Source organism: Conger conger, chromosome 15 (genome assembly GCF_963514075.1).
Source record: "Conger conger chromosome 15, fConCon1.1, whole genome shotgun sequence".
NCBI classification, from domain to species: Eukaryota; Metazoa; Chordata; class Actinopteri; order Anguilliformes; family Congridae; genus Conger; species Conger conger.
In genome coordinates this window covers 27,195,570-27,218,375 of record NC_083774.1, presented here as the reverse complement: position 1 = coordinate 27,218,375, position 22,806 = coordinate 27,195,570, and the positions used below count along the sequence as shown (strand labels likewise).

Below are 22,806 nucleotides of genomic sequence, written 5' to 3'. Positions count from 1 at the left end.
TTCCATAACAATGATGCCTATATTCATTTGCCGATATAGCTAAGGAGATTAAGAATATTGTAATGAGACTAGTCAAAGCTTTGTTTTGAACCACGTAATTTATATCATTTGGTGTTTATTCTCGATTCTTCTTTGAATATTTTTTTTAAATAATTGCTCTATATTTAAAATATTTTATTCGTTTAAAACTCATTTTAAATGATGTGCAAATGGAGAATATGGACATGTTTGAGATCCACAATTCATTGCGGCCCTGGTGGCTTCGTCAGGTGATCCTGACATTGAGGCGGAAATGAAAGTTAACTAGAGCCGTCGGATCTCCACTGAAATAAGGTAGGACTGACAAAACGCTCCTGTCTTTCTACATATTGTACATGGATCTGTTGGTCTCCATATCTCCTGGCATAATTCACTTGTTTCGCTGTGCTAGAATAATCTACGGTATTTGTCACGATACCCTTTAAATGCGATCTCAGAATCCAGGCTGGCTGTCGTATTTGTAGCGGCTAGCTACGTTAGCCAGCTAAGCTAGCGTTATTGTTGTCGTCCGGGTATTTCACTTGGGAGACGCGGCGCTTGTTTTGTTTTGCCCCTGGCAGCAACAACATGGAGCTGAACCTACAGCACATGCAAGATAACTCATAATAAAGCCAGCTGATTTTCAGCTCATATTAACGTTACGTTTTATGATGCTTTGAACTCACAGCAAGCTACTGGAGAGAAAATGTTATCTGACTAACTCGCAAACACTGTGCTTAGTAACCAGGAAGCCAAGCTAGCTAACTCGCTAGATATCTATTATTACTAGCTATGAATGGTGTTTAGATATTGTCAGTTTTCACAAAGAGAGGCTTGCACATAAATGCCATGTCTTCCTAATTCTAGTGGCAGCTACCTACCTGCGCAGCTTGCGAGCTAAGTAAAAGTGCACGAGCCAGCTTTTCTTTCCAGCCTGGTGCGAGCTGTGATAATATTGTTCAAGTCCTAGAGGCCCGAAGGTCCCGAATGAAGCTGCCAAATTAAACCTGATTAAACATTAGACGATATCAATTTTTAACATCGATAGAGAAACTGTTCTCCCAATAGCACGGTGCAGACACCGGAACTGTTTTGTCATGAAAACATTGTTCCTGTCCCGAAAACATTGTTCCTGTCCCGTAACTAGCTGTCAGTGAGCCAATTGCCCTTCTAGTTTATGTGAATGAGCTTTGAACCAGCGCCGTCTTTTCTGTCAACTGTCTCATTGTCCTGTTAACTGTGCGAGTCATTGTGCTGATATTAAAGTGGGAAGTAAAACCATAATAACCCAGTTCTTTTTCATTCTTTTGAGGTGGGAGTGTGGAAACTCTTTTTGCCTTATAGTGGAGGATATTTCTTTGTGCTTCATGGGGACTGTGATTTGATTGAATTTAATGACATTTCTTTCTTGTATGCATTTGCTTTGTGTACACATAAAACAAATATGACATTTTTCAAGCTTCCATTTTACATGTGAGTCATACATGTAGACTGCTGGTTTCAGGAAATGTACAGCAAGACAAGAATATCCCAGTTATAATAAGGACCTATAAACCTATCTCCTCCTCATGGTTCAACAGCTTCACGCCATTGTCCAGAAGATACCAACAGCCTCTGCTACAGATCTCTGATGACAATGATGACAATGATGATGATGATGATGATGATGACGATGATGATGATGATGATGATGATGATGATGATGATGTTGTATTTCAGAGCTGTGTTGCCATGGCAGCAGCCAGCGTGAGCCGACCTGGTGTCGCCCAGACCGCAGAGAAGTCGCAGTTGACCTTGAAAGGTAGAATAAACCCCGCCCCACCCGCCCTGCGTTTGCCCTGGCCGTACACTCATTCGCTGCCACCCCCGTGCATGTCTGTCACATCGCGGGAAATGTGTGTAGTGCTTAGACTTTCTTTTTTTTGAATAAACACAGTCATCCACTTCCTGCTGTTGCTATGTGACGGGTCCCTTCTGCTCAGTAATAGTTTTGAGTGTCTTGGTTTTTTCCTGGTGCTCTTTTCTTCTGCCCCAGGCTTGTTACTGACGCGCCAGGCTGTGTGAGCAGTAATGCGGAGCATAAATAGTGTGTTTTTGGTGAACTTTGGTTTGGTAGATGTGTTTCGCACTCTGACGGCACCATCTGCCTTCCTAAGACTTGTACGGACAGTTTTACCCTTTCTCAGCACTGTAAGAGAATGTGTTTCCACTGAAGCTCATGCATTACAAGTATGCTCATATTGCAGATGTGCTGTGATTGTAATTGACACAGATTGCAGATGTGTTGTGACTGAAGCTCACACAGATTGCAGATGTGTTGTGACTGAAGCTCACACAGATTGCAGATGTGTTGTGACTGAAGCTCACACAGATTGCAGATGTGTTGTGACTGAAGCTGACAGATTGCAGATGTGTTGTGACTGAAGCTGACACAGATTGCAGATGTGTTGTGACTGAAGCTGACACAGATTGCAGATGTGTTGTGACTGAAGCTGACACAGATTGCAGATGTGTTGTGACTGAAGCTGACACAGATTGCAGATGTGTTGTGACTGAAGCTAACACAGATTGCAGATGTGTTGTGACTGAAGCTGACACAGATTGCAGATGTGTTGTGACTGAAGCTGACACAGATTGTAGATGTGTTGTGATTGAAGCTCACAGATTGCAGATGTGTTGTGATTGAAGCTGAGACAGATTGCAGATGTGTTGTGACTGAAGCTGACACAGATTGCAGATGTGTTGTGACTGAAGCTCACACAGATTGCAGATGTGTTGTGATTTAAGGTCACACAGATTGCATGCTGGCTATTCCAGGCTGACTCAACATGTGAGTGTTGAAATGTCTAGGGGGCCGTATGGTATTTCACCACTCAAGGAACACAAACCCACACCATTTTGTCAGGCTGCCAAGGCTGTTCCTCTCCGCTCAGCATGTCGGAAAGTTCGTAGGGGTGTTTTTCCTGCAGGCGAATCAGACCGGTGCTTGTTCTCTGTATTTTCCTATTTTAAAAGGTTGCGCGCCATAAACAGAAATGGCTGCCGATGAGGAAGACACAGAGAGAACAAACGTTGTCAATTATTTGGCTGTTATAATACACTTTAATCAGTGTAATATTTGTTCTTACCGTAAAAAATAAATCGCACATAAGCAACTAATCAGCTGGCTGGCATTGTTGAATCTTAAGTCACATTCATTTGTATTCAAAATGCGTTGGTGGTGAACTAAATGGAATGTTGATTTAAAATCGTTCAACAGTAACTGTTTGCTGCAAACATAGTTCGTCATCTTGAACGCACCTCAGGTGTAAGGCCGAGGTGCGTTGCACAGTGTTTTAAGTAACGGCCGTGGAAAACTAAGGGCTTGCCCTTGGCCTGTCCTGTTAAAATGGCAGCCCTTGCCGTGTCCTGTTAAAATGGCCGCCCTTGGCTCACTGACGCATGGCGTACCAGTCAGACCTCAGTCAATTCTGCAATTGTTTTGGATTCATTTTCTTCGCTTTACTGAACTGGTGTATGGGAACCTATGAAATAACTGTCAGAAGGTGCAAACCCCGCCTTCTGGTCTTCTTGGTTCCAGACATCTCTTCCAGACAAGATCAATCAAGTTCAGAAAAGTATTTGAGTCCAAAACAAAGACGTATTTGACCCTGGTTGATTTGATTTGATTTGAACGACTTCTGTCTGTTCTGGCCCCACAGTGGTGGAATGACCTTTCTGTGGATGTCAGAACAGCTGAGTCTCTGGCCACTTTCAAACGCAGACTGAAGACTGATCTCTTCAGGCTGCACCTTTCCCTCCCTACCTCACCACCATGATTAGCCTTGTATATGCCATAGATTATAATGGCACTTATATATAGTTATATATAGATATTGTTGTATTGTATTGTTGTACTCGGGGTATTCTAGCTTCTAGCTGTATGCAAGTTCGTAAATTGATGTATTCTTCAAGGGTTCCAATTGTATCTGTATGGTCACGCTAGGGCTCGGAACTGTACTGTCCTCTAGGGTCCTCTTCACACTTGTTCTTGTGTTCGATCTGCACTTCGTTGTACGTCGCTCTGGATAAGAGCGTCTGCTAAATGCTTTGTAATGTAATGTAATGAAATGATTTGATTCCGTGCTGTGACGTGGCTGGCCTGCTGGGAGCCCCAGGCGGAGGTGGACCGTTTGCCGGAACTTCCTCAGTTGGAGAAAGCCACTCCTTCACTGTCCCAGTGTCCCCTGGTGCGCTGATGTCACAGCTCAGCCCTTAGACTCGAGAAAAGGAAGCATTTTGGAGGATGCCTGTGGGCTTTCTTCCCCTCTTGAGTTTACGGAAGGATGTTGCAGTGACTGGAAAGTCCCACCATTCCAAAGGGTGCATTTTAAATTGGGTGAAAATTAAATCCCCCCCTCAAAAACCAAAAAATATTTATTAAAAGGACTGAACCATGTCCGATACTGTAATACTTGCGCTGGATATGTGTTCCTCTCCTCTCCTTCCCCTTACAGTCCTGTCCTGTCTCATATCTGTTTAGCAGAATATTGAACAAGAGTCCGACTTCTACACACTGTCTCTATTTGTGAAATTGATTAAGGCTAATATAGAGTTAGTATGTGACGTGAAGAAAACTGCCCAATAGCCCTCGGTCTGGCTGAGCGGCACTAAAACAGGGCTCTGAAACTGAGGGCATGGGCCTCATTTTGACTTTGGGGGAGACCCACTGCTGGACGACCTAGTCTCACATAGTCAAATGTAAGGTCTTGCAAGTATAGTAGCGAGTCTATTAGTTCAATCATATGAAACCTTGGTGTATGTCTAAAACTGAAACTGAAAGAGACAAAGGCGGGGAGGTGTTCCCATGGTAGCCTCTGTTGTTGCTGTGTGTGTGTGTTGTTCCTGGATCCCACTAGAGGGCACTGTTTGCCCGTGAGAGCCCTGGTGATGGTCATTCAGGCTGCAGTTATAAATCAGTCCGCTCATAGGGGAGACACTGTCCTCTGGCTCCTCTATTCCGTCAACCACCCACCCACCCACCCTCTCTCCCTCCTTTCCTCCCTCCTCCCTCCTTTATGGGTGCTTCTTTTGCCTGACGTCGGTGTCCGAGGACCTTCACAGTATTGTCAAAAACAATGAAGGAGCGGTTCATGAGAAAATCAAAGCAGCATTGAAAAGCAGCAGCTCTGACTGGTTGAAGGAAGGGATGTGGGTGGGTTTGGTCTTTCATGCCCCATGGGGTGATATATCATCGGCACTGGCTTTGACAGGGGATGGGGGGTCCCGTATTTCAGCTTGGACACTGGTCGACACTGGTCGATCAGGTCCTAGCTGTTCACCTAAGCACGGTGGAGCACTCCAACAAAATAAAATAACAGAGAATACCGTAGACCAGGTATGGAGGTTTTCACGGTCGGTTAATCACAAGTTATTGCTCTTGTATATCCTCCTTTGACCCAGCAGTTAAATTTTGTCCCTGGCAGAGGACACACGTATCTGGTCTAAATCTCAAGAAGTACATTACCTTACATTACATGTCATTTGCCTGACGCTTTTATCCAAAGCGACTTACAGTTGATTAGCCTAAGCAGGAGACAAACAGTTTACACTTGTGCTGCAAGGGACATTTACAAAAAAGTATATTTTTCAAAATGTTCTCAGTGCAACATGTTTTTACCATCCAAGACACTCCTGTATTCTATTTTTTTTTTTTTTCCGGATTTTTCCCTTTTTCTCACAATTTGGTAGCCAATTGTACCTCGTCTGATTCAATTAGAGCTAGTATTAGATGCACCACCCGTACCCCGTCCCTCGGCGGCCCGAAGGAGAGCGACACGCCTTCTTCAAGCCATCTCGTCTCATGCCCATTGCCGTGATTCCGAGGCGCCCGAGGTGCTTATTGTGCGGCGATCTACGAACCATGAAACATTTTTTCTCATGAGGACAGAACAATGCTGGAGCACTGTTTGCGTGTATCTATCTATGGCAGGGCTGCACAGCAAGGGCCCATCCGTTTGAGGATTTTGTGCCAACTTCTTGTCTTAATTATTTAATTGACTCAATCATATAGTATTGGCATTTTGGCAGACGCTCTTATCCAGAGCGACGTACAGACTGAGCAGGAGACAATCCTCCCCTGGAGCAATGCAGTGTTAAGGGCCTTGCTCAAGGGCCCAACGGCTGTGTGGATCTTATCGTGGCTACACCGGGATTAGAACCACCAACCTTGTGTGTCCCAATCGTTTACCTTAACCACTACGCTACAGGCACGCCCCCATATCTTATCTGACGTGTATAAGTACTGGCTACAGCGACAGACTGCAAGTGTATCCTAATGATTTTACTGTGCTCAAGTACCGGCTTGAACCAGGGTAATTTATAGAGCTGTCAGCAAATTAAATACAAGGCAATTTGTTGGACCAGAAACCAGTATGCAGACCGGCATTGTGCACCCCTGATCTATGGTGATCTGTAAGGCAGAAGCAGGCTGGAGAGGGGGCCTGATGTCTCTCTCTCTCTCTGTGTCCTCCAGTGCTGTCAGCCAAGCCCCAGTCCCCCAAACTCCCCGGCAGAAACGCCCGCCTCAGCTCCTTCGTGGAGGTGACCGCGGACGGCCTGACCAGCGAGACCAAGAAGACGGGCAAACGCAGCGGGCACCCCGAGCTGCAGTGGAACGAGGACCTCACCCTGTGAGTCCCCCCCCCTCCGCTCTCAGCAGAACTCCGTTTCCCACAGTCCTCCTCTCTCAGCATCACACCTGGTCTCACTGGTGTTCTCATCTTCGCCCTATCGCACCCCCCCATATGGAGTATTACCGTACCGTTACCTCACCATGACCAAGCCTCCATGGGGATGTTGGACATCCTCCTTCTGCCTTTTGATATCAATTTTAACACCATGTTTATTTATTACTATACATCTTTGTCACTGTTATATTTACAGTTAACTTTACATCTTTGTCTCTCTTTCCTCTTCACAGTACCCTGTTTTCTATACACTGTCTTCTTGGCAATACACTGTTGAAAGAAGATGCTGCACTGTAAAGAAAACAGCATTCTGTGTACACTATCCTCTTTGCAGTATGCTGTCTTTTTTACAGTGCAGTCTTCTTTCAATACACTATCCTCTACAAACAGGATTGTGTTCCAAAGCCAGTCTTACTTTCACTTTTCAAATTGCGTTGGTGTCGGGTAACGTGTGTGTGTGTGTGTGTGTGTGTGTGTGTGTGCAGGAATGTGACCCCCCAGAGTCGTTTGGATCTGAAGTTGTGGAGCTGCCACACCTTGAGGAAAGAGCTGCTTGGGAGCGCCACCATTGACCTGCTGGATACTCTGCGCACACACCAGGGCAAGAGTGAGTACACACTCACACTCACACACGCGCACACACACATACCAGGGCAAGAGTGAGTACACACTCACACTCACACACGCGCACACACACATACCAGGGCAAGAGTGAGTACACACTCACACACACACACTCACACTCACACTCACACACACACACGCACACACACACTCACACACACACACTGCGCACACACCAGGGCAAGAGTGAGTACACACCCACACACACACACTCACACACACACACACACACACACACACACACACACACACACACACATACCAGGGCAAGAGTGAGTACACACTCACACACACACACACACACACACTCTGCGCACACACCAGGGCAAGAGTGAGTACACACACACACTCACACACACACACACACACTGCGCACACACCAGGGCAAGAGTGAGCACACACTCACACACACACACACACACACACACACTGCGCACACACCAGGGCAAGAGTGAGTACACACCCACACACACACACTCACACACACACACACACACACACACATACCAGGGCAAGAGTGAGTACACACTCACACACACACACACACACACACTCTGCGCACACACCAGGGCAAGAGTGAGTACACACACACACTCACACACACACACACACACTGCGCACACACCAGGGCAAGAGTGAGCACACACTCACACACACACACACACACACACACACACACACACTGCGCACACACCAGGGCAAGAGTGAGTACACACTCACACACACACACACACACACACACACACACACACACACACACTGCGCACACACCAGGGCAAGAGTGAGTACACACTCACACACACACACTCACACACACACACTTTGCACACACCAGGGCACACACCAGGGCAAGAGTGAGTACACACTCACACACACACACACACACACACACACACACACCGCACACACCAGGGCAAGGGTGAATACACACACTCTCACACACACATATGTTGTAACTGGTCTTTATCTGGCCTTTCTCCCATGGAATAACACCCAAGCGCATTCCGAGACTGCACCCGTCAGACGCATAATGAATAAACTGATGGATTCGCGAGCGGAATGCTGCTTGGTCCGGGCGGCCATTTTGTAAACGACACTGTCCCCACGTCGGACATTTCAGTCACACCTCCACAGCCGGCTCTGCCAAATTCCACATCCGTCCTAAACCTTTCTCGTGCGGGGAGTTTACACCCAGTCCACGCGGCAGAGGAGAACGGGGGGACCCCCCTAAAGAACGGGGGTCTGGGGGTCACCAGCTCATTACGGCTTCATGTTTCACGGCTGAGTCGCGCCTGGTCGGTGTGTTTATTTTATTTAGTCGGAGCCTGAAATGTTATACGGGCAGAAGTTGGAAACTACACCGTCACAGATGGCCAGCCATTTCAGTGGTGTTGAGCACAGAAAATTTACTTTCATGGGTCTAACCAGTTAGGGGGCAAATGTAGGTGATTTTATTTGCATCATTAAGCCCTTTCAGACAGTGTATCCCCTCCTTTCTCCTCCTGCGGCTCTACATATTTCCGGAATCTCTTGGCATGCCACTCTCAAATGCAAGCAACATACTGTGATGTTGATGTGACTTTACAACACGAGGCCTGAATGTTCGTTCCGCGTTTTAATGAGGTGATATGCATTCTTTTCATGTTTATTTTTTGCCTTTGTGAATAGGATTCATGCATTTAAGTTTTTTTTTTTTTATTCATTTGAACTTTTACATTTTTTTCCACAAGGCAACGCTACATGTTGGGAAACGCTACATCACAAATGTAATTAGAATGTAATTAGAATGATACAATCTTATGTTGCGTAGAATGAAATTGGAATGTTCTTAACTGAACATTCTAATGCTGATGTCACAATCACTAGTTCTAGAACACTAACCTGAGTTAAAGAGAATATGTGAGTGAAGCCCTGTGTTCGGCCCCCTTTCAGGACTGGTACAATGCTGTGGGTTTGTGCGTGTCGGTGTGTGACATGCTGTTCTCTCCCTCCCTCTCTCTCTCTCTCTCAGTGGAGAATGTGAAGCTCAGCCTGGCCCTGCACACAGAAAACAGAGGATCGGTTGTAGCGGGTGGAGAGCTCACCGTCTGTCTGGACGGCCTGGCTGTTGATCTGGGATCCCTGCCCAATGGCAGCTCAGCGACAGACAGTGAGTCCCGCCTCATAGGTGCACACACACACTCACAAACACACCTATACACTCACAAACACACATCAACACACCTATACACACACACACTCACAAACACACCTATACGCTCACAAACCCACATCAACACACCTATACACACACACACACACACACACACTCACAAACACACCTATACGCTCACAAACACACATCAACACACCTATACACACACACACTCACAAACACACCTATACACTCACAAACACACATCAACACACCTATACACACACACACACACACACACACACACACACACTCACAAACACACCTATACACTCACAAACCCACATCAACACACCTATACACACACACACACACTCACAAACACACCTATACACATACACACACACATCAACACACCTATACACACACACACACACACACACACACACACATCAACACACCTATACACACACACACACACACTCACAAACACACCTATACACACACACACACACACACACACATCAACACACCTATACACACACACACATCAACACACCTATACACACACACACACACATCAACACACCTATACGCACACGCACACACACTCACACACACACACACATTCAAGCGCACACACACACACACACACACACACACACACACTCACTCCCCTCAGATTACCCCCAGCACCCAGCACAGGGTATAAGAGCTATGAAACCCAAGGTGTTGGAAATGAAACCCACTTCCAGCACCAGTTCATCTCAACATTAACTCCGGTGTGGAACAGGAGCAGGTTCAGTGTGCCTCCAGAACACACCGGTCTCAGTGTCACAACCAGAGAACACAGCTAACTGCTCTGAACTAAAGCCATGTTACTGTTGGGAACAGTGCGCTAGTATTGGGTCCTGAGGGGGGGGTTAGGGTGTGTCAGGAGGGGGTTGGAGGTTAACTGATTTATGGAGTAATAGGAGCTTCCGCCACCATTTATGCCCCGTGTGTTTATTTTTCTAATTGCATACGAGCCTTTTCATTTGGACTCAATAGCTTAGTCATACACTGTGTCTGTGTGTCTTTGTGTGGATGTGTACAGAGCATGTCTGTGTGTGTGTGAGCTTGTGTCTGTTACTGTGTCTGTGTCTGTGTGTGTGTGTGTGTGTGTGTGTGTGTGTTAAGGTTAATATTGTGCTCTGAGAGGAATGAATTGCCTTTTTCTGAGTGTGTGTGTGTGTGTTTGTGTGTATATGTGTATGTGCAAAGGTTAATATTATGCTTAGAATGAATTGGCTTGTTCATTATGTGCGTGTGTGCACACGTGCCTGTTAAAGATAATTTTGTGTATGTGATTAGAATTTTCTTAACATTTGAATGCTGATGTCACAGTCATTACAGCTTGTGTGTGCGCGCGCGCGCGTGTGTGTCTCGGTGTGCGTGTTAAGGTTAATATTGTGCTTTGAGGCAATGAATTGGGTTGTTCACATTCCCGGTTTCCATTCAGCAGTGTTTGATTTTCCCTGATGTCTGGCGCACACACACAAAGGGGCTGAGGGGGTGGGGGTTACAGAGGTACATTAAAGTCCCTGAATGCGCTCTTTCTGAGGTGCACCCTGTTTTTCCCTCCTGGTTTCTGTGGTTTCACTGACACGCTTCTCCTCATAAACAAGCCTTTATGTAGCTGCCAGGAGTCAGACTGAGAACACACACTACACACTACAAAAACACACAGACGTACACGCACGGACACTGCACGCTACACAACCACGCACACACTGGACACACACACTCAAGACACACACACTCTACAAAAACAAACACGGGGGGGCGACATGGCTCAGGCAGTAAGAGCAGTCGTCTGGCAGTCGGAGGGTTGCCGGTTCGATCCCCCACCCGGGCTGTGTTGAAGTGTCCCTGAGCAAGACACCTAACCCCCAAATGCTCCTGACGAGCTGGTCGGCGCCTTGCATGGCAGCCAATCGCTGTTGGTGTGTGAGTGTGTGTATGAATGGGTGAATGGGAAGCATCAATTGTACAGCACTTTGGATAGAGGCGCTATATAAATGCCAACCATTTACCATTTACGTCTGTAATGGATAAATAAATATTTTCATCATTGTAAAACAGTTACAGTGGGATGTGTTGGTGAAGACACCTTGTGAATCAATCATAATAAAAACCTGTGTCACCAACAGATCTCAGCAGTTGGTTGACAGATGTGTCCCTGCGCAGTGATTGGTTGGCAGAAGTGCCTGTGCAGTGATTGGTTGACATGTATCTCTGTGCAGTGATTGGTTAACATATATATGTCTCCGTGCAGTGATTGGTTGACTGATGTCTCTGAGGTGGCTGGGAGGTGATCTCTCTGTATTGATGGGTGAAGACTGTTGGCACTGTGGGGATGTGGTAAACCTCTCTCTCTCTCTCTCTCTCTCTCTCCTCTCTCTCCCTCTCCCTCTCTCTCGCTCTGTGTGTTCAGAGCTGCTGCAGACGGACGGACAGACCGATGGGACAGACAGACACAACCTGCGCAGAACGCAGAGTGAAGAGACGCCCAGCACAGCCAGCCCCCGTGGCAGGTACACACACGCACACACACATGCATATACACACACTATACACGCTACACACACACACATGCATATACACACACTACACACGCACACACATGCATATACACACACACTACACACACACACACATGCATATACACACACTACACACACACACACATTAACTCACACACTACACACACACACATGCATATACACACACTACACACACACACACACAATATGCGCCTGTGTACACTCTCACTATACAGTGCAGTCCGTAAGTATTTGGACAGTGGTGCAATTTATGTTCTTTTGGCTCTGTACTCTAGAACATTGGATTTGAAATGAAACAGTGGATCTACGTAGATCGTATGGATGTAAATACTCTGCACATTAACCTCATATTCATCGTTTCATTTCATATCCAATGTGCTGGAGTAGAACAGAGCCGAAAGAACAGAAATTGTACCCCTGTCCAAATACCTTCGGGCTGCACACTGTGTGCACACTCACACGTGTACATATCCTGCACATTCATCCCAATACACACAGCACGTACAAACAGACATACAGCACAGTCCGTACATTTTGATCTATACCCCAGCATACCCCACAAACAGTTGAAATAAAACCTTCTCTATGTGGTTAAATTGGTTAATTGGTTAATTTGAGGGTTTTTACATTCATGTTGGGTGAATCATGGAGGAATTACTGCCCTTTTATACATAGTCCCCAAAATGTTAGGGGAACAAAATTATTTGACAAATGAACACAAAGTGAAATGACATAATCATTTTCAATATACCATTACAAATCCTTCTCTCTCAACGACTGGCTGAAGTCTATGGCCCATAGACATCACCAAGATGCTGGGTATCATCCCAGGTGATGCTGGTGTAGTCTTTTGGCACATCTACACCTACATCTTGATCTGTTGAACAGTTACAAAGGGATTGTTCTTCAATATTCAAAGGATTCTTCTGTCATCCACAACACTGGTCTTCTGTGCTATTCCATGTTGCTTGCGTTTCCAACCTTTGAGGTTACGCTGGCGTGGTCTTCTTTTGATGGTCGTCTTTGACCCATCTGCGCCTGCATCCTGGAGAGTGTCCCCCAAGGTCGTTGGCCATTGCTGAGCTCTCTAGTGTGTTCTTGCTTCCTAGTATCAAACAGTAGATTTTTGACTCATCCAATGTTTTGACGATGGCTCCGATTGATTTATTCAGATTTTTCAGCCTCACGATGGCCTGCTTTATCTGCTTTAGCGTTGACCCTTCTTAGGCGCTCAATGTTGAAAGACAACAACAACAGACTCCAAATGTGACCTGCTCTATCAAAACCCGTACTGACCCCAAAATGTATTTCCGAGAGAGAAGCATGTAAGCTTTGGAACGATACTAAAGTTATCTCTCTATCAAGGCAGTTGCGTCCCATTTCATTTTCAGTGCCACCGTGTTCTTGAGAAAACCGGCTTCAAAGTTTCTTTGCGAGGATTACACGAGGCTGGGAGATGACTGACACTGGGCTAACAAAACTCTGGGGCTATAACTTATCATCTTATGTATAAGTCCTTTAAAACTATATTTTTTATCTGAACATTTACTCTTGATATTTAGACCTACAGGCCATAACATCAAATACATTGACATGTACCCCGGAGGGCAGCTGATGTGGTTGTTTGGCTGGTGGACGGTAACAATGCGCAACTCCGGTCTTACTTTTACTTCATCTTCTTAAAAGCTTAAAAACGATATTTTTTCTCTGAATTTGGCATTAAGACATGCGCATTATGAAACAGTCAAAAATGAAAAAAGAAATTCCATAAACATTGATTTATGTGAAAGTGGCCGTCGCGACAACAAGCGAAAATGACAAAATTATTTGTCACTGTCCAAATACTTACGGACGGCACTGTATTTGTGCGCTTGCTGTACGTACACTACATACAGCCATATGTGCGTGGACACACCTATATGCACACAGACTATACACACACTAAATATCAGAGGGTGAGATTGAGAGAGAGAGAAGGGTGAAGAGAGACAGCTTATTTCTCTTGACTGTTTCAGCTCTCCCATGACCAGAAGCCCATTATACCCGCACACAACACACACGCATGCGCAAGAACACGCAAGCACACACACCGAGGGACAGAGGGACGTTTCAAGGGTAGTGAGTTTTCTCCAGAGCAGAGCTTGATAAATTCAGACCTGGGCGGGGGGGCTTTTTAATAACGATTAATCTATCTCTGAAAACATTGGTTTGATTGCCTGCCAGGTTTTCACTCGGAAGGCTAACCGCTCTTACTGGGAGTAAAACAAATGTTTTCGCATTATTATATTTCAGCACTTCCTGGGAATTAATTCTATATTTAACATGAGTTGTGGCTCCTCAATGGAAACATAGTACACACACGAGACGAGTGTGTGTATTTGGCAGTAGGAGCTTCCTCTTGTACTCTTGTGTGCAATATAATGTGGTTATGCATGAGACATGCATACGCACATATACACACACATGCACACACACACATATACACACATGCATGCAGACACGCGCACGCACAGACACACACACACACACAGGCTACAGATGTGTGGTGTTGCTGTTTCTCTGTAGGAACCACAGACACTCTGCGGGGGGGTCGCGGGGGGCCTCTCTGTCCAATGGGGAGCCAGCGCTGAACGGAGAGCAGAGCCCAGGGGGGCGGAGCCGCCACAGATCCTCCAAGAACCACAGCAGCCCTGCAGGCAAGTCCACACACACACACACACACACACACACACACACACACACACACACTCACACTCACACTCACACACACACACTAACCCACACACACACACACTCACACACACACACACACACACACACACACACACACACACACACTCACACACTCTCACACACACTCACACACACACACACACACACACTCACACACTCTCACACACACTCACACACACACACACAAACACACACACACACTAACTCTCTCACACACACACTCACACTAACACACACACACACACACACACTAACTCACACACACACACACACACACACTAACTCACACACACACACACACTAACTCACACACACACACACACACACACTAACTCACACACACACACACACACACACTAACACACACTAACTCACACACACACACACACACACACTCACACACACACACTCACTCACACACTAACACACACACACTAACTCTCACACACACACACACACACACACACACTCACACACTCTCACACACACTCACACACACACACACAAACACACACACACACTAACTCTCTCACACACACACTCACACTAACACACACACACACACACACACTAACTCACACACACACACACACACACACTAACTCACACACACACACACACACTAACTCACACACACACACACACACACACTAACTCACACACACACACACACACACTAACACACACTAACTCACACACACACACACACACACACACACACACACACACACACTCACACTCACACTCACACACACACACTAACCCACACACACACACACTCACACACACACACACACACACACACACACACACACACACACACTCACACACTCTCACACACACTCACACACACACACACACACACACTCACACACTCTCACACACACTCACACACACACACACAAACACACACACACACTAACTCTCTCACACACACACTCACACTAACACACACACACACACACACACTAACTCACACACACACACACACACACACTAACTCACACACACACACACACTAACTCACACACACACACACACACACACTAACTCACACACACACACACTAACACACACTAACTCACACACACACACACACACACACTCACACACACACACTCACTCACACACTAACACACACACACTAACTCTCACACACACACACACACATACACACTAACTCACACACACACACACACACACATACACACACTAACCCACACACACATGCACGCGCTCACACACTACCGTAACTCATGTGGTTATTAACTAATTACTGAGAAGTTAATTTTAATACTTTAAAATACTTTTAAACTTTAACTTTTAAAAATTATTTTGTTAACGGTTAAATGATTACATGTCTATCTTATGGTACACTTGTTAGTAGTTGTCAAATACATTAATGAATGTAAAGTTAATGAAAGGTTAATTTAATGCTCAATTAATGTATTTGTTAACAACGCCAATTTACAGCCGCTTCATAAAGTATTCAAACCCCTCCACTTTTTGCACACTATTGTCTTGTAGATTTAATTTTAAATAGATAAAATTGTGCCTCTGTGCTGTGATTGGTTGACTGATGTCTCTGAAATTAAAGTTTGAAAACATGTTTCTAGAAATCTTTCCAAATGTATTAAAAATCAAAAGCTGAAATCACTCATTTACATAAGTATTCTGACCCTTTGCTATGCCACTAAATTGTGGTCCGGTATATCCTGTTTGCCTTAATTATCATTGAGATGCGTCTAGAACTTGATTGAACATAATTTAGAAAAGCACATGCCTGTGTATATAAAGTGGGCGGCACGGATGGTGCAGTGGGTAGCACTGCCGCCTCACAGCAAGGAGGTCCTGGCTTCGAATCCCAGTCGGCCGGGGCCTCTCTGTGTGGAGTTTGCATGTTCTCCCCGTGTCTGCGTGGGTTTCCTCCGGGTACTCCGGTTTCCTCCCACAGTCCAAAGACATGCAGGTTAGGCTGATTGGAGAGTCTAAATTGCCTGTAGGTATGAGTGTGTGAGTGAATGGTGTGTGTGCCCTGCGATGGACTGGCGACCTGTCCATGGTGTATTCCTGCCTTTCACCCAATGTATGCTGGGATAGGCTCCAGCCCCCCTGCGACCCTGTTCAGGATAAGCGGGTTAAGATAATGGATGGATGGATGTGTATATAAAGTCCCACAATTCACATGGAATGCCAGGACAAAAACCAAGCCATAGAGTTCAAGGAACTCTCTGTAGACCGCTGCAATTGAAATGTGGCAAGGCATAGAGCAGGGAGAGGGTATAAAACCATTTCTAAAGCTTTTGAGTATTCCCAGGAGCACATTTGCCTCAATAATTGGAAGGCATTTGAAACCACCAGGACTCTTCCTAGAGTTGGCTGTCCGGCCAAATATAACCGGGCAAGAAGGGCCTTGGTCAGGGAGGTGACCAAAAACCCAAAAGTCACTCTTAACAGAGCTTCAGAAGTCCTCTGCAGAGATGTGAGAACCTGCCGGAAGGACGACCATCTCAGCTGTACTACATCAGTCAGACTGAAGCCACGCTTGAGTAAAAAGCATATGGCAGTCCGCTTGGAGTTTGCCATGGGGAAGTTAAAGGACTCTGAGAGCATGTGGAAAAAGATTCTCTGAACTCTTTGGGCAGAATGCCAAGCACTATGTCTGGTGAACACTAGTCACTGCTCATCACCTGGCTAATACCATCCCTACGGTGAAGCATGGTGGTGGCAGCATCATGCTATGGGGGTGCTTCTCAGCAGCAACAGGGAGACTGGTCAGAATTGAGGAAAGATTGAATGCAGCCATACACAGAGACGTCCTTAAAGAAAACCTGCTCCAGAGTGCACACAACCTCAGGCTGGGGCGATGGTTCACCTTTCAGCGCGACAATGACCCGAAGCATACAGCTAAGACAACGCTGGGGTGGCTTAGGGACAATTCTCTGACTGTCCTTGAGTGGCCCAGTCAAAGTCCAGACCACCATGGAACATCTGTTCAGAGACCTGAAGATGGCAGTTGACAGAAGCTTCCCATCCAATATGACGGAGCTTGAGAGGATCTGCCAGGATAAACTGCCCAAACCCAGGTGTGCAAAGCTTGTTGAGACTTACTCAAGAGGACTCAAAGCTGTAATTGCTGCCAAAGGGGCTTCTACAAAGTATGGAATTAAGGGTCTGAATACTGAATGAGAGATTTTAGTTGATTTTGAATAAATGTAATGTGTTTGCCAAAACATCATTTCACTTTGATAATTTCATTTAATCATTTAATAGTAAATCTACGACTCAATAAAGTGAAGGGGTCTGAATACTTTCTGAAGCAACTGTATGTTATCTGATTGTAAAGTGTGACCGTGCTCTTATTTTGAAAAGGTAAAGAACCGGTAGGCGTTACTTTGTTCAGGTGAAGGTGACCAATTGGTTGATATCTTGCACAGGTAAAGGTGATTTGCCCACTAGTGGGGTGGAGAATGGGCGTAGTAGCCCCACCCCCCACACTCCCCCACCAGCCCCCTCCTCCCCCAGGGCCACGCCCACAGCCACGCCCCCTGCGCCAGACCCTGGGGCTCCGCCCCCACCTGCAGACTTCGGCGAGTCAGGAGCGGCCCCTCCCAACCCCGACCAAACCAACTTCACCACCGACCCCGTGCAGGAGTCACTGCCCACTGGGTAAGGACTGTCTCTCCGTTCTCTTCCTCTCTCTCTCTCTCCATCTCTCGCTCTCTCACTCTCTCCATCTCTCTCTCTCGCTCTCTCTCTCACTCCTTCTCTCTCTGTCCCATTTGTCCGTCTCACTTTCCCTCTCTCTTCCTCCCCTTTTCTCGCTCTGTCCCTCACCCAACCTCTTTCGCAGTGCCTCGCTCCCTCCCTCCCTCCTTCGCTCTCTCCTTCTTTCTCTCTCCATTTTCCGCTCCTCCATCCATTCCCAGGCCCTGTGCGCGATGTTATAAAACGAACAAGTGCGTGTTTGTGAGCCTAATGAAGTCCAGGCCACTCCAAACACTGCTGTATTATGCGTCCGTTTACACTGCACTGGCACACCAGGTGAGACGTTAAAACGGGCCATTAATAGACGGACGGGCCCATAAGAGGCTGCGGTGGTGGTGGCGGTACGTCCCGTAATTCCTGAGATGGAATAATCTTTATGGTTTTTAGCATTTATTTCCCCACCCCGGAGCCAGTTCCCTTTGAACGCCTATGTGCTGCATGGAATGGAGAATGTTGGTTGGAGGTGGGGACTAAGGCCAGGCTTGGTTCGCTTGAGTAGCCGTTTTGTTTCTCGTACTCGGTTTTGGCGAAATAAAAGTTTGAAATAAAACTTCACAGTGAACCCTGACTAAGTAAATGTGAGTCTCTCGTTCCCTGGAGGCGCAGAGATGCTGCGGGGGGAGGATATTTGCTGGAATGCAGCTCGGATGGGGAGAAGGCCTCGGTGCTCACCGCTAATTCTGCGCCGCCGAAAGCGCTCGCTTTCTCTCAAACCCTCAGATTTGGCTTCCGCGTCTCGAAGCAATTGGCAGCGTCTGAAGAACAGTTCTGCGAAAAACATTTCAGTGCCGAACGTGTATTTGAGTTGGTGTGTGTGTGTGTGTACGTATATATATATACGTATACGTATACGTATACATATGTGCTTATATATAAGCGTTTGTGTGCATGTGTTTGTGTATAAGTGTGTGTGTGTAGGAGTATGTAAGTGTATAAGTGTGTGTATATATGTATATGTAAGTATGTGTGTGCATGCGTGTGTGTGTGTATTTATACGTATATATGTGTGTGTGTTCTACATACGTACACACCTGTGTGTATATATAAGTATGCGTGTGTGAGAGTGTGTGTGTATAAGTGTGTGTGTGTTTATAAGTACATATGTGTGTGTATTCTACATACGTACATGCCTGTGTGTATATATAAATATGCGAGTGTGAGAGTGTATGTAAGTATGTGTGCGTGCATGTGTGCGTGTGTGTGTGCGCGCGTGTGTGTGTGTGTGTGTGTGTGTGTGTGTGTGTGTGTTGCAGCAGCACAAAGCCAGTCTGTTCCAGCAGGAAGTGGGGTGGGACGCTGGCAGACTCAACACACCTTTTCTGTGTCAGAGGAGAGAGAGCCGCTTTCAGGAGCCTGTCCACAGTGTCACTGAATCACTTCAACAGCAGGCCTTATTCACCTACCGCCTCAGTAACCGTGTGCGTGCGCGCGTGCGTGCGTGACTGAGTCAGGGTGTGTGTACATAAGTGTGTGTGTACGCATGTATGAGTGAGTGCAGCGTGTTTGTATGCATTTACAGTGTGTGTGGGGGTATGTAAAGCACAACTGAGGCAGTGTGTGTTAAATAAAGGTGTGCGAGGTTTGAGCATATTTGTATGCACTCACTATCACTCGTTACCGTTTGTCCGTATTCGACCAGGTTCGGTCCTCACAAAGGACCGTTTGCAGGTTTTCACTGTCGTGCAGGACTGACTGTTTCAGATTGGTGTTGTTTGTGTTCATGGGGACCCGAGTGTCTCTGTGTGTGTTTCACAGTCCGTAGTGAGGTGGAGCTCTGCCCCCACAGATCACAGACTGCAGTGGGACTGCAGTGGAGGCGCAGACTGTTCTCCCCTGGGCAGCCATGTTCCTCTGCCTGCCCATGTTTACTGCCAACCTGTGACTCACTGTTTGTATACCTTTTCAATAAACCTGTCTTTGTGGGGACAAGTAAACACAAGCTAGTTTTTTAGGGGGTCCTGTCACACTGAAGTTCTAGTGCTTGTGTTGTTTTGTGCCTATGTGTGTATAACGTTGCTCTCTCTCTCTCTTTCTCTCCCCTAGCTGGGAGCAGAGGGTCTTGCCCCATGGGAGAGTGTACTATGTGGACCACAACACCAAGACCACCACCTGGGAGAGACCACTACCCCACGGGTCAGTCTCTCTCTCTCTCTCTCTCTCTCTCTCTCTCTCTCTCTCTCGCTCTCTCTCTCTCTCTCTCTCTCTCTCTCTCCCCCTCCCTCTCCCTCCCTCCCTCCCTCCCTCCCTCCTTCTATCATTCTCCTGTGTCAGGTCTGGGTGCTGTTTCAGGGACTGTGCTGAGATGATGTGTCAGTAGCCCCTGCAGGCAGTCCTGGGAGACCCCGTTCTTCTTCACAGATCACAGAGCATGATGTCACAATGCAAGCCCAATGCATTATGGGGACGGCTTGCTCATATTTTTTTTAACCCAGTTGTGAAAATTCCCTGCATGCATCTCCTCGACTCCAGTAGCTGCCCGTAGTGGCATGACCTACCCAGGGTCCCCATGGGGTGGGGGGTGGCGTGACCTGTCGGGGGAGGGGAAACAGGAGGCCCAGTGTGATATTGTATTTGTGTGTGTGTGTGTATATGGGTTTAGGGGAAGGTAGCTATCTGTGTGTGTGTGTGTGTATGTGTGGGTAGGGGGTCTTTAGGGGAAGACGGGTGTTTGTGTGTGTGTCTGCTCTTGTATTTGGTTTAAGAAAAATTTGTGCCTGTGTGGGGGGGTTAAGGGGAAGTTGTGTGTGTATGTGGGTTTAGGGGAAGGTGGCTATGTGTGTGTGTATGTGTGTGTGTGTGGCGGGTGGGGGGGGGGGGGGGGGGGGGGGTTGAAGGAGAAGATGTGTGTGTGTTTTTGGGTTAAGAGGAAGGTATGTGTGTGTGTGTGGGTTTAGGGGAAGGTGTGTGTGTGTGGTGTGTGTGTGGCGGGCGGGGGGGGGGGTTGAAGGAGAAGATGTGTGTGTGTGTTTGGGTTAAGAGGAAGGTATGTGTGTGTGTGTGTGTGTGTGTGTTTGGGTTAAGAGGAAGGTGTGTGTGAGTGTGAGTGTGAGTGTGAGTGTGAGTGTGAGTGTGAGTGTGAGTGTGAGTGTGAGGCTTATGGGGAATGTGTGTGTAGATAAGAGCTGTATGGCTGCTCCAGACATTCCCAGTTCTCTGAAATGAGGATATTACTCACACGGCTGGCTCTCTGTGACACACAGCCCTGCCAATACACCGCAAACACTGAGACTGGTTGTGTCTCACACACACACACACACACACACACACACTCACACTGAGACTGGTTGTGTGTTTGTGTGTGTATCAGTGTGACACGGGCTTTATCTGTGTAAAATCGGCACAAACTGTGAAATTTAGCTTTCATTTGCGTCCAGCGAGCACGGTGGGGAGGTGTGATGTCTCCCGTGTGGGTTTCCTCTCGTGCTCAGGGACTGAGTCTGTCACTGGGAACAGCCTCTCCCTCCCTCCGTATCTCACTTTTTCCACTGCAGTGAACGTGACAGAGAACAAAAGCTCTTTCTTATGTGTACATGTACCCCCTCTCCCCCCCCTACCCCTCTACCCCCCACCCCAAAACCTCCTGGACACAGGGCCTGTCTGTATTCCATTTAACCAGCAACACACACACACACACACACAGCACAGACACTCAAACTCACACTCACACATACGTAGCACAGACACACACACACTAACACAGACATACTGACACGGACGTGCACACACAGACACACACATACACACACAGACATACACACACAGCGCACACAGGCGCGCATGCACTGACACAGACATACACACAACACAGACATAGACATACACACATATATACACACGCGCAGACACAGACATACGCACACAGATACATACATAGCACACCCACAGATACAACACATCACAGACATATACACACATATATACTCACACACACGCACACACATACACACACAGACATACACACAGACATACACACATATGTAAGCACAGACGTACACATACACACATTTATACGCACACACACAGGCATGCACTGACAGGCATACACACGCACAGACATACATACACACTTATGCGCATACACAGACTCATTCATACACATACACAGCGCACACACACCCCCACAGACATACACACACTCGCAAGCATGCACACACACACAGAGACATACATACATACACACTCATGCACGCACACA

At 46.8% G+C, this 22,806-nt stretch overlaps 1 protein-coding gene across 5 annotated transcripts in view; it reads left to right on the top strand.

Moving 5' to 3' along the window:
• The first annotated feature begins 235 nt into the window (after nucleotides 1–235).
• wwp2 (WW domain containing E3 ubiquitin protein ligase 2) overlaps nucleotides 236–22,806 on the top strand; it is a 52,716-nt gene continuing 30,145 nt past the window's right edge. For 2 of the 5 annotated variants that reach the window (XM_061221375.1, XM_061221374.1), the window contains exons 1-9: nucleotides 236–333; nucleotides 1,738–1,819; nucleotides 6,533–6,689; nucleotides 7,232–7,353; nucleotides 9,382–9,519; nucleotides 11,981–12,080; nucleotides 14,676–14,806; nucleotides 18,281–18,512; nucleotides 20,655–20,744. In XM_061221375.1, the coding sequence (XP_061077359.1) occupies nucleotides 1,750–1,819; nucleotides 6,533–6,689; nucleotides 7,232–7,353; nucleotides 9,382–9,519; nucleotides 11,981–12,080; nucleotides 14,676–14,806; nucleotides 18,281–18,512; nucleotides 20,655–20,744 (1,040 nt within the window). In that variant the 5' untranslated portion in view covers nucleotides 236–333; nucleotides 1,738–1,749. Of the gene's footprint in view, nucleotides 334–1,737; nucleotides 1,820–6,532; nucleotides 6,690–7,231; nucleotides 7,354–7,927; nucleotides 7,947–8,135; nucleotides 8,152–8,213; nucleotides 8,225–9,381; nucleotides 9,520–11,980; nucleotides 12,081–14,675; nucleotides 14,807–18,280; nucleotides 18,513–20,654; nucleotides 20,745–22,806 lie in introns of those variants that run through there. The other 3 variants (XM_061221378.1, XM_061221377.1, XM_061221376.1) reach the window with 3 other exon arrangements.